The sequence below is a fragment of the Entelurus aequoreus genome, linkage group LG18 (genome assembly GCF_033978785.1).
Source record: "Entelurus aequoreus isolate RoL-2023_Sb linkage group LG18, RoL_Eaeq_v1.1, whole genome shotgun sequence".
Lineage (NCBI taxonomy): Eukaryota > Metazoa > Chordata > Actinopteri > Syngnathiformes > Syngnathidae > Entelurus > Entelurus aequoreus.
Genome location: NC_084748.1, coordinates 34,079,167 through 34,094,408, shown reverse-complemented (window position 1 = coordinate 34,094,408; position 15,242 = coordinate 34,079,167). Strand labels below are relative to the sequence as shown.

At 40.1% G+C, this 15,242-nt stretch overlaps 1 protein-coding gene across 1 annotated transcript in view; it reads right to left on the bottom strand.

The window, feature by feature from the left end:
* The window catches only part of LOC133634058 (alpha-1,6-mannosylglycoprotein 6-beta-N-acetylglucosaminyltransferase B-like), a 274,128-nt gene that overhangs the window by 142,542 nt on the left and 116,344 nt on the right, over nucleotides 1-15,242 (bottom strand). Inside the window, 1 exon segment of the mRNA XM_062027016.1 lies at nucleotides 785-894. Within this exon segment, the coding sequence (XP_061883000.1) occupies nucleotides 785-894 (110 nt within the window).

The window sequence follows — 15,242 nt, the reverse complement described above, 5'->3', positions numbered from 1 at the left end:
TGTACTCAAAAAAACACTCAAAAAGCCTAACTAGAAATGTGTTTATGAATACAATATGCATTTATGTACAGCATAGGGTTGTATGGTATACCGGTATTAGTATAGTACCGCAATACTAATGAATCATATTCGGTACTATACCGCCTCTGAAATGTAACGATACCCCAAGTCGTTTTTTTGTGGTATCATCCAAAACTAATGTAAAGTATCCAAACAATAGAAGAATAAATGATTACATTTTAACAGAAGTGTAGTAAGAACATGTTAAAAGAGAAAGTAAGCAGATATTAACAGTAAATGAACAAGTAGATTAATTATTCATTTTCTACCACTTGTCCTTAATAATTTTGACAAAATAATAGAATGATAAATGACACAATATGTTACTGCATACGTCAGCAGCTAAATTAGGAGCCTTTTTTGTTTACTTACTAATAAAAGATAAGTTATCTTGTATGTTCACTATTTTATTTAAGGACAAACTTGCTATAAGAAACATATGTTTAATGCACCCTAAGATTTTTTGTTCAAATAAAGCCAATAATGCAATTTTTTGTGGTCCCCTTTATGTAGAAAAGTATTGAAACGTATCGAAATAATTTCGGTACCGGTACCAAAATATTGGTATCGGGACAACACTGGTACAGCATCATGTTTTTAGGTATAAACCCTATAAACAATAAGAGTAATGCATTTTCTGTTGATTTACAAAATCATTATTGTAGCCCAGCTTTCACTGCACAGGTATGATATTGCATAATTGATGTCATTACGACGACTGTACCTTTGCCTTGCATGATGCTGTTTTGCAGTATCTGCTCCACCCTGATTGCCATGTTTGAGACATTCTGAGCAATCGCCTGGATCATCTCCATGAGGTTGGCTGGTTGCAACCTGCAGACACGCAGCAAAAGGAAGCACACTTTAAACTTTAACGCAAGGTGCACACGCATGCATGCAGTTTATATTGGTGATTGGAAACCAGTTTGGCGAGTGGTGGATTTTCAAATTACAAAAGCACTGTGCAGTGATACAGAAACTTAACTAGAAAAAGCACCGCAGTCCAAAAGTGACATTTGCATGTTCTTTTGGTAACACTTTAGTATGGGGAACATATTTACCATTAATTAGTTGCTTATTAAAATAACAATACTTAACTTAGAGTTATTTTTACACTGGGGGAACATATAAAGGTTAGGGTTAGGGTTACTAATAAGCAACAATTCTGATGTTATTGAAGGAAGACTCTTAGTTAATGGCTTACTGTTTGTATAATAAGGCCATGCAGAATAAGGCATTAATAAGTACTTAATAATGACTAATTAAGAGCCAATATGTTACTAGTTTGCATGTTAAAAAGCAACTAATTAATGGTGAATATGTGTTCCCCATACCAAAGTGTTACCGTTCTTTTAAATCAGGGGTGGGCAATTAATTTTTACCGGGGGCCGCATGAGCAACCCGAGCACTGCTGGAGGGCCACATCGACAATATTTCAATTAAATTTTGCTCAATATTATTTTTGATGTATACCGTAAGATAAATAATAATAATAATAATAATAATTAATAATAATAGTAATACTTCAACATAGTGTGTGTAACAGCATTCCATGACTAATATAAATAAATTAACATTAATAATAAATGACAGTAAAATAAGCACAAGTATGACTGAGGAGTCATAGTGTAACTTTGTGTGGTGTTTGAGTTGTCCGACTTTTTGTGTGGCCATAAACGCACCAGTGGTTTAGTGGTATGCGTGTTGGTGACAGATGACAAGTTGGTTTTGGCCTGGTTTGTACGGCAGAAAATGACTAGTTTTTCGAGATAGAAGTGTTTTACTCATGTTTTTGGTGTGGTTATGTCCGAATATAAACAGTTTTGCTCAATAAAATGATCGATAAAATTCCTGTCTTCGAAGCATCTCGATAGACGTTACAATAATTGAACGGTGTTCAATTGAATGGTGTTGACTAACACCGTTAGGGCCGCTTGTTGTCACTGTCACTCAAAGTTGCTTTGCAAAATTAAATAGAATAAATATGTTTATTTTGTTTAGAATTCAGATGGGATTTGATTTGGTGCGCAGCATATATTTGCTGTGCGCAGCGGACGCTTGACGCAATTGCGCAGGCACGCAGCTTAGAGGGAACGTTGCTTGGCAGTCCATGTCTTGTTGAAAACACACCATTCGTCATCAACTTTTCTCTTTTTAGCGTCTCGGGTGTAAACCGTGCATCACTTGTCGCTGCATGTGCACCTTCACTCGCAGGTTACACACGGACATACGCCCATAAATAATACTTTTCAAAATAAAAGCAGCACAGTTGTATTGCGCGCACGACATAGATGTTTTTTCAACTTTATTTTGTAATTTGTGATTGCAGCTGTTCACATTCACTCACAATCACGCACACGCATACGTCCACACGGAAGTAATACAAATAACGATTTTCAAAACAAAAGCAGCACCGTTGTATTGCACACTCGACATAGATACTTTTTTAAATGTATTTTGTAATTTATAATTGGCCTCACGCGGGCCGGACAGGGACGCACAAGGGGCCGGATGCGGCCCGCGGGCCGCAGAATGCCCAGGTCTGTTTTAAATGATGCCTGATGTGCTGAATCTGAAAAGCTGATGAGAGTTTGCTTGCGGGATGACCAATAAATGCTTAGAAGTGGTGGATGTTTCCTATTTAGGGTAATAGTACCGTAATTTGATGTTAATGCATAGCAGATTTGCATGCTTTACAACAACTTCACTTCAAGTTGTTTTTTTTTGTGCACTTTTGCTCGTGTCTTGTAGAAGCCTTCTCCTCCTTTTATCTCAATCCCCTCTCGTGCTTCTGCATCTTTGCTCTCTTCCCACTATTTTAACATCCCGACAGATGTAAAAGTGCTAGAGTGATGCAAATTGGCAGACACTTGGTTGGAGCGTGAAATAGAAAGGACCTGCGCTGCCACTTTCTCTGCTAGATGGGAGAACTTCTCGTTCACAAGATGTGATGTGCTCAGTAAGTTGTCTGCGTAGTGATTGTAGCTGTGTACCACCCACCCCCACCCCCACCCCCAAAGTACATGCATGGTTGCACATCATGCAAAGTGAAGATCACATTATCACTCATGTCCATTTCTGCTGCAGTGCACCTTGCCTCCTTTTTTAATGACTTGATTTTAGTGGGCACTACAGTGTTAGTGTTTCTGTGCACTGTTAAATCAGCAGATGGCTTTAATCCTCATTGATTTCATGTTCCCAAATGCATCATGGTAACGAATCGTTCCAAACCATACGATCGGATTGTGTTTGCTTGTGTAGGCATGTGCAGTAATGCAATAAAGTGCAACGTTGCTTGACTCGATGCCAAGAGCAAATGCAATAAACTGGACAACAACAATCGGTGCTGTCAAAGAAAGCCTTTCACAGGAACGTTATATAGCGTTAGCACTCACATTTTTAAGCACAGCCTCTTATTATTCCTATCCTTATTATTCTCATAGTACTAATATTTAGCAGTGAGATTGGAATTATATCACTATTTTTAATTTTCCTGAGGGAACTCTCCTGAAGGAATCAATAAAGTACTATCTATCTACCGTATTTTTCGGAGTATAAGTCGCTCCGGAGTATAAGTCGCACCGGCCGAAAATGCATAATAAAGAAGGAAAAAAACATATATAAATCGCACTGGAGTATAAGTCGCATTTTTGGGGGAAATGTATTTGATAAAACTCAACACCAAGAATAGACATTTGAAAGGCAATTTAAAATAAATAAAGAATAGTGAACAACAGGCTGAATAAGTGTACGTTATATGATGCATAAATAACCAACTGAGAACGTGCCTGGTATGTTAACGTAACATATTAAGGTAAGAGTCATTCAAATAACTATAACATATAGAACATGCTATACGTGGGGATGACGTGGCGCAGTTGGTAGAGTGGCCGTGCCAGCAATCTGAGGGTTACTGGTTCAATCCCCACCTTCTACCATCCTAGTCACGTCCGTTGTGTCCTTGAGCAAGACACTTCATCCTTGCTCCTGATGGGTCCTGGTTAGCGACTTGCATGGCAGCTCCCGCCATCAGTGTGTGAATGGGTGAATGTGGAAATAGTGTCAAAGCACTTTGAGTTCCTTAAAAAGGTAGAAAAGCGCTATACAAGTATAACCCATTTACGTTTACCAAACAATCTGTCACTCCTAATCGCTAAATCCGATGAAATCTTATACGTCTAGTCTCTTAGGTGAATGAGCTAAATAATATAATTTGATATTTTACGGTAAAGTGTTAATAATTTCACACATAAGTCGCTCCTGAGTATAAGTCGCACCCCCGGCCAAACTATAAAAAAAAACGGCGACATATAGTCCGAAAAATACGGTATCTATCTATTTAGAGACGAAACTAGTAAATAAAGGTTTAGAAGTGGGTTTGAAGGGGAGCTGCACTTTTTTGGTGGAATTTTGCCTACTATTCACAATCCTTATGTAAGACAAGAACACATGTTTTTATATTATATTTGCATTCTAAATATTAAATAAAAGCAAAGTCCGCTTACAATGGAGCCTATTGGAGTCGCTCTATTCTGCCTAAATTAGCCCTTAAACAACATATAAAAACTCCATTGAATTTTATATACATGATGTAAGTATATATGTAATGTACATAACAGGCACATTTATAATAACATGTAATATTTACATATTTTGGTCATTTTAAGCATACGCAGCGCATTCATATCAAAAACGCATCACAACGTTCACTTGTTTTCCCCCCACTATGTCACCGCTTACCGCTCACTGCAGACTTTATGACAGTGGTTCTTAACCTGTGTTCGATCGAAACCTAGGGGTTCGGTGAGTCGGTCTCAGGGGTTCGGCGAAGGTCAAGACACACCCGACTCACAGTGTAAATAAAAACTTCTCCCTATCACCGTGTTATGGATACCCCCAAACAAGGTTCCCTTTAATTTTCCATCTGATTTGCAGGTGTGTAAATGTTAGAATAATTATGTATACTGTAAGTTATCACACAACTCTTATGCTTAAAGGCCGTTGCTATAGTTATTATCAATTGTGCTGAAGTTGTACTTTTCTATCTGTGCAAAGGCACACAACTTGTAATCTTGCTTTGCGAGTTGTCTGGTGTCAGCAGTTTGTTTCCAGACCCTCCCTGCTGACAGTCAGGGACGGACATCGAGTACCTCAATGCAGACAAAACAGAGACCGGGCGAAATCACGAGTGTCAGCACATTTCCATTCTGAATAATCACGTATTGTGTCTACTGGGGCTGCTTGCATTACCCCTTCCTTTCCTGTTTTGTACAGTAAGGACTCATAATCAAGCTGTATGCATACTCTCTCTATGTTTCTTCTCCCCGCCGTGTTTTACTTGTCTCGTGTCCTCCTTGTCGCCTTCCAACAGCAGACCTCAGTTCCCGCGTCACGAGTTGTGTGTCTCGTCTCCCCGTGTTCCCTCTGCCTAAGCATGTTTAAATGCCATGTTGCTGTGTGACGTCACTACGCATGTTACATTATGAGGTCATTCACAGCCATAGGAATCGTTTGAAAAAATTCCAAGGAATCGATACACTGGGAAAACTGATTTTCCATTTCCATCCCTATCCATAAGCGCTATTGACCCAAATTTGAACACGTATCGTTGCATTCCATGGCATTTATCTGATGATTTGTTCTTATTATTTGACAGCCCTAATTACTATAAATGCAGCTTCCTGTCAGATTGAACCTCTGAATAAAAGCCTTACACAGGGAGGGAAACGCAGCAATGGTACATAAAAGGACAAAGCTAGATAAGCCAATTAAAGCACAAAGAGATAAGGGCGCTGAACAACGAGGCCCAGGGGGCAATAAAAATATGAGAGAAAAAAAAAGATATGGGGTATGTTGGGGAGATAAAAACAGTCACGCAACAGGAGAAGGGAGATCAAGCATCAGAAAGCAGACCAAGAGCACCAAAGGGCACTAAAATAAAATGGTCTTTTTCCTTTTCATTTAGAAGATAACCACGCAGACTAACTGAAACTGATAAATTATGCTCCTCAAAAAATAGAAAAATACCTTTTTGCATGATTTTCTTAACAGGGATCCCTCATTTCTTGAGTGTGCAAGGCTCTTTTATTTTGTGTTTTTACAAAATGAGGAAAAGGACCTGTCGAAGATGATCCGTAAAAACAGAAATAGAGAAGAAATCATTAACCAAAAGGGAGTCTCTGTGGAGGTAGGACAAGAACATGTGCTGTCATATTCTACTTTTTTTTTTTTTTTTTTTTTGTCCTGTCCAGCTTCTCAGGCAAATCATATAGTTGATGTAGATGCCCATATTGGCTGTTCAGATTTACTTTACAAAAAAGAAGTGTAGGATACTTCTCTTGTTGCCTTATTTGTATTTGACTTTATTAGATGTATTTATATTATCATTTGGTGCAGCCGGGCCGGAGCAGGAGGGGATAGAAAGAGAAAAAAAGGAATACAGAGGGGGGAATTGTGGGGACAAGAGAGGGATTAGACAGAGACAAAAACAACAACAACAAAAATAGAGCAACATCAGCAAATACGACATGTACAAATATGATGGTAAAAGTAATAGCAAATAAACAGTTAGCGAAAATAAAAAATAATACAGAAATGACAATGAGCATTATTACACTAAAAATGGAGCAATGCAAATACCAATAGAAATAGCGCTATTGATAATGAACAATACCAGTACTTTACCTTTATTATCAACAATACAGTTGTTCAAATGCAACAATACATATACGTAATGATAACTTCAGATACGAAAGAATGCAGAAAAATGGGGGGGAAGAAAGAGAAGCAACCTACATTAACCTTGTAGATTGTTATAGTAACAATAGGTTAAGCTTTGACAGAGTGCCATGTGTTATACCCAGTTTACCCTAGGGCAACAACATTAATATATGTTTGATGAAACGTGATTATGTGCATGAGTGTATGTGTGCATATGTCCTTGTATATGTACAGTATGTGTACAGTATGTGTATATCTGTGTTTGTACAGTGAATGTATATGTACAGTATGTGTATATGTGTGTTTGTACAGTGAATGTATATGTATAGTATATGTATGTGTGTGTTTGTACAGTGAATGTATATGTACAGTATGTGTATATGTGTGTTTGTACAGTGAATGTATATGTATAGTATATGTATGTGTGTGTTTGTACAGTGAATGTATATGTACAGGATGTGTATACAGTATGTGTGTATGTACAGTGAGTGTATATGTACAGTAAGTGTATATGTATGTTTGTACAGTGAATGTATATGTACAGTATGTGTATGTTTGTATAATGAATGTGCGTGTGGATGTACGAACTTTAAGTGTGTAAATATGTACTGTATTTGTATATGTATGTGAGAGCGTAGGTACCTATGTATGTGTGTATGTATGTATGTGAGTATATGTGAATTTGTGTGAACAATACATTTGACTCCCAGTGTGTGTGGGAGCCAGAGTACGGCCCCAGCCTCCCCGAGAGCCCAACCCACAAACAGTAGATGTGGTGCCCAGGGAACCATATTCTACTTAAAGAGAGCTGTGCCCTCTCTCTCTTAAGCCAAGAGGACTTTCATGGCAGTACTACATCACTGGAGGCTCTCCAGCACAAGTGTGTGATGTAGTGTCAGCATGCATTTCTGCCGTTTTGACCTCACTATTACATCAAAACACTCACTTTATCATTTGTAATGATACAAGTAGTATATTTGGGTCTCCACTGCAGATCGATAAACCACAAAGTAATATTGAGTTCAACCTTATCCAATACAAATTAGGGTTGTACGGTATACAGATACTGGTATGGTATCGCAGTATTAATTAATCAAAAACGGTACTATACTCTGTTTGAAAAATACCGGTTCCCGGGCATGTCAGCGCGTCGTCACGTCGTGTCATTGCTGGTTTTGCAAGCAGAGGAGCGTGTTCGGCAGCGCACAATCACAGAGTACTTACAAGCAGACAGTGTGTAGACAGAAAAGGGAGAACGGACGCATTTTGGCCGAAAAACTAACGATAAAGGTTAAGTTATAACACTGAAACGCCCTCAGGAAGAGGTGCTTTAAGACATGGCTAGCTCGTTAGCGGCGAACGTCCATTCGCAGTCAGCAATGTTTTAGCTACTTCTAAATAACTAATCCTCACCTCCATGGCGACGAATAAAGTTTGTTTCTAACAAGTATCATCCCTGCAGGACGAGGAATAGCTAAACATGCTTCACTACACACCATAGGAGGATACGATAGCTAACCACTAACAGCAAGCTAGCACCCTGAATGTAAACAAATGCCATGGGTGGATCTACACCTGACATCTACTGTAATGATACCAAGTACAATAGCGTATTTAGTCGATACTACTATGACTACATCAATATTTTTTTATCGTCACAAAATCTTTTTTTTCCTTTTTTTAAAAATGTATATTATGTTTATAAACTCAGGAAATATGTCACTGGACACCTGAGGACTTTGAATATGAACAACGTTTGATCTTGTAACTACTTGGTATTTGGTATCATCCAAAATTTATGTTAAGTATTCACAAACAGAAGAATAAGTGATTATTACATTTTAACAGAAGCGTAGATAGAACATCCATCCATCCATCCATTTGCTACCGCTTATTCCCTTTCGGGGTCGCGAGGGGCGCTGGAGCCTATCTCAGCTACAATCGGGCGGAAGCCGGGGTACACCCTGGACAAGTCGCCACCTCATCGCAGCATGTTAAAACAAAGTAACCAGATATTAACAGTAAATGAACAAGTATATTAATAATCAATTTTTACAGCTTGTCCAACATTATTTTTACAAAATAGAATGAGAAATAACACAATATATTACTGCATATGTCAGCAGACAAATTAGGAGCCTTTGTTTGCTTACTTATTAATAAAAGACAAGTTGTCTTGTATGTTCACTATTTTATTTAAGAACAAAATTGTTCTTCGATTGCAATAAGAAACATATGTTTATTGTACCGTAAGATTTTTTATGTTAAAATAAGGCCAATAATGCCATTTTTTGTGGTCCCCCTTATTTAGAAAAGTATCAAAATACATTTTGGTAACGGTACTAAAATATTGGTATCGGGACAACACTAATATAAATCTATACAGGAAAACAAACCGCTAAAGTCCAATCCCCATGAAGTCATCAATTTGGATTTTATCCCTAAAACCTCTGCATAAATATTGTAAACCAATTAAAATGTACACAATTTTGAAGTGAGATCATGTGTGGCACAACGACACACCTATTTTAAGTCTGAACGTTGTGTTGTTTTTCCATTTACAGTAGTTAACTTCAGTTAATCACGAGAACTCCGTTCAGCGAGCAAAGGGTTTTGAGAATTGTATTGTGACAATTATTTAGGAACGAGTAGCCACAACAATGGATGTTATGTAGAGAAAAATAAGACAGGAAGGTACAAGGATTCAAGATTTAATATTAAAGGAGGCCCCAAGTGGTGGAGTTCAAGTACCTGGAGGGGTCATGTTCACGAGTGGGGGAAGAGCCGATCGTGAGATGGACAGGTGGATCGGTGTGGCGTCTGCAGTGATGCAGACCCTGCATCGGTCCCCCTCGGTGGAAAAGGAGCTAAGCCGCAAGGCTAAGCTCTCAATTTTCCGGTCGATCTACAGTACAGGCCAAAAGTTTGGACACACCTTTTCTTCAATGCGTTTTCTTTATTTTCATGACTATTTACATTGTAGATTGTCACTGAAGGCATCAAAACTATAAATGAACACGTGGAGTTATGTACTTGACAAAAACGGTGAAATAACTGAAAACATGTTTCATATTCGAGTTTCTTCAAAATAGCCACCCTTTGCTCCGATTACTTTTTCGCACACTCTTGGCATTCTCTCAATGAGCTTCTAGAGGTAGTCATCTGAAATGGTTTTCATTTCACAGGTGTGCTTGAAGCTCATTGAGAGAATGCCAAGAGTGTGCAAAGCAGTACTCAGAGCAAAGGGTGGCTATTTTGAAGAAACTAGAATATAAAACATGTTTTCAGTTATTTCACCTTTTGTTGTTAAGTACAAGGGTGACACAAAAAAGCGTTCATCACCTAAACTTGAATAACTTTTGAAATAATTAATCAATTCTTTTTATTTTTCAAATTTACCAAGAATAATTAATGTTCTAAAAGTTTAGAAAATGTCAACTTCGAGATGCAATGGACTACTGAACAAAAGACATTTACAGTTGAGGCCTATTTTCAGCTGAATTCTATCCACGCGGCTCAGTTGCAATTCAAAGAACGGTTTGGATGTCGTGAATTTTCTGCCCACACAATGATCTACAGATGGGTCAACAAGTTCCGAACCCATGGGACTGTTAATAACCTGAATCGTAAAGAGACTAACAGACAATCACACTCTGGACGACCGAAATCATCAAGGACACCACAGAACGTTGATGCAGTCAGAGACTCTGTTGTTCGCAGCCCACGCAAGTCTGTGCGTCGACGAAGTCAGGAGCTTGGAATGAACCGGGAGTCTGTGCGGAGAATTTTGATCGCAGATCTCGACCTCTATCCTTACAGGATACAGATTAAACAAAAGCTTACACCTGCCGACATGAGGAAACGAGTGAACATGTGCCAGTGGTTTTGCGATAAGATTGACGCTGCGCCAGACTTCCTTGACAATGTCTGGTTTTCAGATGAGGCACATTTTCTGCTGTCAGGTCATGTGAACTCTAAGAACAACATCTTCTGGGGTAGCACACCCCCTGAGTACTGTCTGCAAAGGCCATTACACTCTGTCAAGTGCACTGCATGGGTCGCCATCTCCAAACATGGCATCATTGGACCATTCTGGTTCGAGGACGACAACGAGCGGTTTGTGACAATCAACACCGAGCGATATGTTCAGGTGCTTGGCAAATTCTGGACAGCACTTGGTCGACGAAGAGGGGTCGTCAAGGACCTCCAGTGGTTCCAGCAGGATGGTGCCACGCCCCACACCTCAAACGAATCATTGGCATGGCTACAGCATCGTTTCCCTGACCGACTGATTAGCCGCAGGTGTGACCCGGAGTGCTCGCCGCATTCACCGGACTTGAACGCCCAGATTTTTATCTGTGGGGATACCTTAAGGACATGGTGTATGACAACAACCCCCAGACTATCCCTGATCTGAAGGCAGCAATCACAGCAGCAATAAGAGCGATCCCAAGGGAATAATGTGGGAGGGTCAACGAGAACTTTGCCCGCCGGATCCAAATGTGCTTGCAGCAACGGGGAGCTCATTTAGATCACATTTTTTGAGCGCCAGTTAAACGAAGAGTTTTTGTGGTACAGACTTGAAACTTTAGAGATGTCGGCTACATAGACTTAACCTAATGTAGCTGAATTTTTGTGTTAATTTAAATGTAATTTTGGAAGTTATTCGATTTTTATTGATGAACGTTTTTTTTGTGTCACCCTGCATGTATATGTGTTCATTTATAGTTTAGTTTTGATACCTTCAGGGACAATCTACAATGTAAACAGTCATGAAAATAAAGAAAACGCATTGAATGAGGACTTTTGGTCTGTACTGTACGTCCCTATCTTCACCTGGGGTCATGAGTTTTGGGTTATGACCAAAAGGACAAGATCACGTGGCTAAAATTAGTTTCCTCTGTCGGGTGGTGGGGCTCTCATTTAGAGATTGGGTGAGAAGATTGGGAGGAGTTCCAAGTAAAGCCGCTGCTCCTCCACATCGACAGGAGCCAGATGAGGTGATTCGGGCATCTGGTGAGAATGCCCCCCCGAACGCCTCCCCGTGGAAGTGTTTAGGGCACGTCGGACTGGTAGGAGGCCTTGGGGAAGACCCAGGACATGGTGCAGAGACCATGTTTCCCAGCTGGCCTGGGAACGCCTCGGCATCCCTCGAGAAGAGCTGGACGAAGTAGCTGGAGAGAGGGAAGTCTGGGCTTCTCTGCTTAGGCCCCCGCGACCCGAAAAGCGGAAGAAAATTCTGTCACATAACAAATATCACCCACATACATCCATCCATTTTCTACCGCTTGTCCCTTTCGGGGTCGCGGGGGGTGCTGGAGCCTATCTCAGCTGCATTCGGGCGGTAGGCGGGGTACACCCTGGACAAGTCGCCACCTCATCGCAGGGCCAACACAGATAGACAGACAACATTCACACTCACATTCACACACTAGGGCCAATTTAGTGTTGCCAATCAACCTATCCCCAGGTGCATGTCTTTGGAGGTGAGAGGAAACCGGAGTACCCGGAGGGAACCCACGCAGTCACGGGGAGAACATGCAAACTCCACACAGAAAGATCCCGAGCGCAGGATCGAACCCAGGACCTTCGTATTGTGAGGCAGATGCACTAACCCCTGGTCCACCGTGCAGATATACGGTAGTTCTGTGAAAATGATTGTCTTCTGTGCAAATTTAAAGGCCTACTGAAACCCACTACTACCGACCACGCAGTCTGATAGTTTATATATCAATGATGAAATCTTAACATTATAACACATGCCAATACGGCCGGGTTAACTTATAAAGTGACATTATAAATTTGCCGCTAAACTTCCGGTTCGAAACGCCTCTGCGGATGACGTATGCGCGTGACGTAGACCGGGGAACACGGGTATGCCTTCCACATTGAAGCCAATACGAAAAAGCTCTGTTTTCATTTCATAATTCCACAGTATTCTGGACATCTGTGTTCGTGAATCTGTTGCAATTATGTTCATTGCATTATGGAGAAAGAAGCTGAGCAAGCAAAGAAGAAAGTTGTCGGTGCGAAACGGACGTATTTTTCGAATCAAGTCAGCAACAACAGTACACAGCCGGCGCGTCTTTGTTTACATTCCCGAAAGATGCAGTCAAGATGGAAGAACTCGGATAACAGAGACTCTAACCAGGAGGACTTTTGACTTCGATACACAGACGCCTGTAGAGAACTGGGACAACACAGACTCTTACCAGGATCACTTTGATTTGGATGACAAAGACGCAGACGTGCTACTGTGAGTATGCAGCTTTGGCTTCTAAACATTTGATCGCTTGACCGTATGTGCGCAACTTTTTTTTGCGTATGTACGTAACTTTTTTAAAATATATAAGCTTTATGAACCTTGGGTTAGGTGAACGGTCTTTTGGGCTGAGTGATTGTGTGTGTTGATCAGGTGTTTGAATTGTATTGGCGTGTTCTATGGAGCTAGGAGCTAGCATAGGAGCTAGGAGTTAGCATAACAAAGACTTAGGTGTTTTTATGCAGGATTAATTTGTGGCATATTAAATATAAGCCTGGTTGTGTTGTGGCTAATAGAGTAAATATATGTCTTGTGTTTATTTACTGTTTTAGTCATTCCCAGCTGAATACCAGGTACCGTGAGTATGCAGCCTTGGCTGCTAAACATTTGAAAGCTTGACCGTACGTGCGCGTCACGTACGTAACTTTTTAAAAATATATAAGCTTTATGAACCTTGGGTTAGGTGAACGGTCTTTTGGGCTGAGTGATTGTGTGTGTTGATCAGGTGTTTGAATTGTATTGGCGTGTTCTATGGAGCTAGGAGCTAGCAGAGGAGCTAGGAGCTAGCATAACAAACACGCAGGTGTTTTTATGCAGGATTAATTTGTGGCATATTAAATATAAGCCTGGTTGTGTTGTGGCTAATAGAGTATATATATGTCTTGTGTTTATTTACTGTTGTAGTCATTCCCAGCTGAATATCAGGTCACCCCCGGCTCTCACAGCATCTTCCCTATCTGAATAGCTTCAACTCCCCACTAGTCCTTCACTTGCACTTTACTCATCCACAAATCTTTCATCCTCGCTCAAATTAATGGGGAAATTGTCGCTTTCTCGGTCCGAATCTCTCTCACTTCATGCGGCCATCATTGTAAACAATAGGGAACTTTGCGTATATGTTCAACTGACTACGTCACGCTACTTCCGGTAGGGGCAAGCCTTTTTTTTATCAGATACCAAAAGTTGCAATCTTTATCGTCGTTGTTCTATACTAAATCCTTTCAGCAAAAATATGGCAATATCGCGAAATGATCAAGTATGACACATAGAATAGATCTGCTATCCCCGTTTAAATAAAAAAAATTCATTTCAGTAGGCCTTTAAAGAAAGTCAACAATGGAAATGACAATTGAGGTAGTTGATACACAGAAGTGTTTTTATTTATGCTTCATTTTGTTTTTGTTCAATCATAGATGGGCTGTGACTTAAAGTTTAATTGGTTTGTAGAAACACAGAGATTAAGTCTAATGTCATTGTGTTCTTAATGGTGTTTTTGAAACTGCACCATTTTCTTTACTCAGAAATTTTTAACTAACTTGAAGTGTTTTGTCAAGAGGATTATTTGTGATATGTACTGTACATTTTCAGAATGTCCTTGTTCTATTTTGGGCCGAAGTAAAACAAAGAAATCAATCTTAAGTTGCCATAGTTGTATTTTTCAATTATTATGTCATGATTTTACCCGTCCGGCCCATGTGGGAATATAATTTCCTCCATGTGGCCCCTGAGCTAAAATGAGTTTGACACCCTTGTTCTAGAACAGTGGTTCTCAAATGGGGGTACGCGTACCCCTGGGGGTACTTGAAAGTATGCCAGGGGTACGTGAGATTTTTTAAAAATATTCTAAAAATAGCAACAATTCTTTGGAGGTGGGAGGAAGCCGGAGTACCCGGAGGGAACCCACGCAGTCACGGGGAGAACATGCAAACTCCACACAGAAAGATCCCGAGTCCGGGATTGAACTCAGGACTACTCAGGACCTTTGTATTGTGAGGCACATGCACTAACCCCTTTTGCACCGTGCTGCCCCACCCAACTTTGTTGGAGGCGAAATTACTGAATCTCTTTGGAAGGGATAAAAGGACACCCACATACAATGCTGTCCTTTTATCCCTTCCAAAGAGATTCAGTAATTTCGCCTCCAACAAAGAAACACATCTCAGCCACATTTGGCTAAAGGAATGGAATACTAACGTGTTGCCAGTGTGCCCTGTGAAGATTGCAACAAATGAATGAAATACAAAGACCGTCAAATATAGATCGACCAATTATCGGCGCGAATATTTGGCATTTTTGACGTACAGTGGTATCGGCCTCTTTTTATCGGTATCACACTACAAAATATAAAAAATGTGTACTGTAGGATTCCTGATTCATCCAGGTTTAGACTTAGACTTCCTTTTATTGTCATTCAAATTTG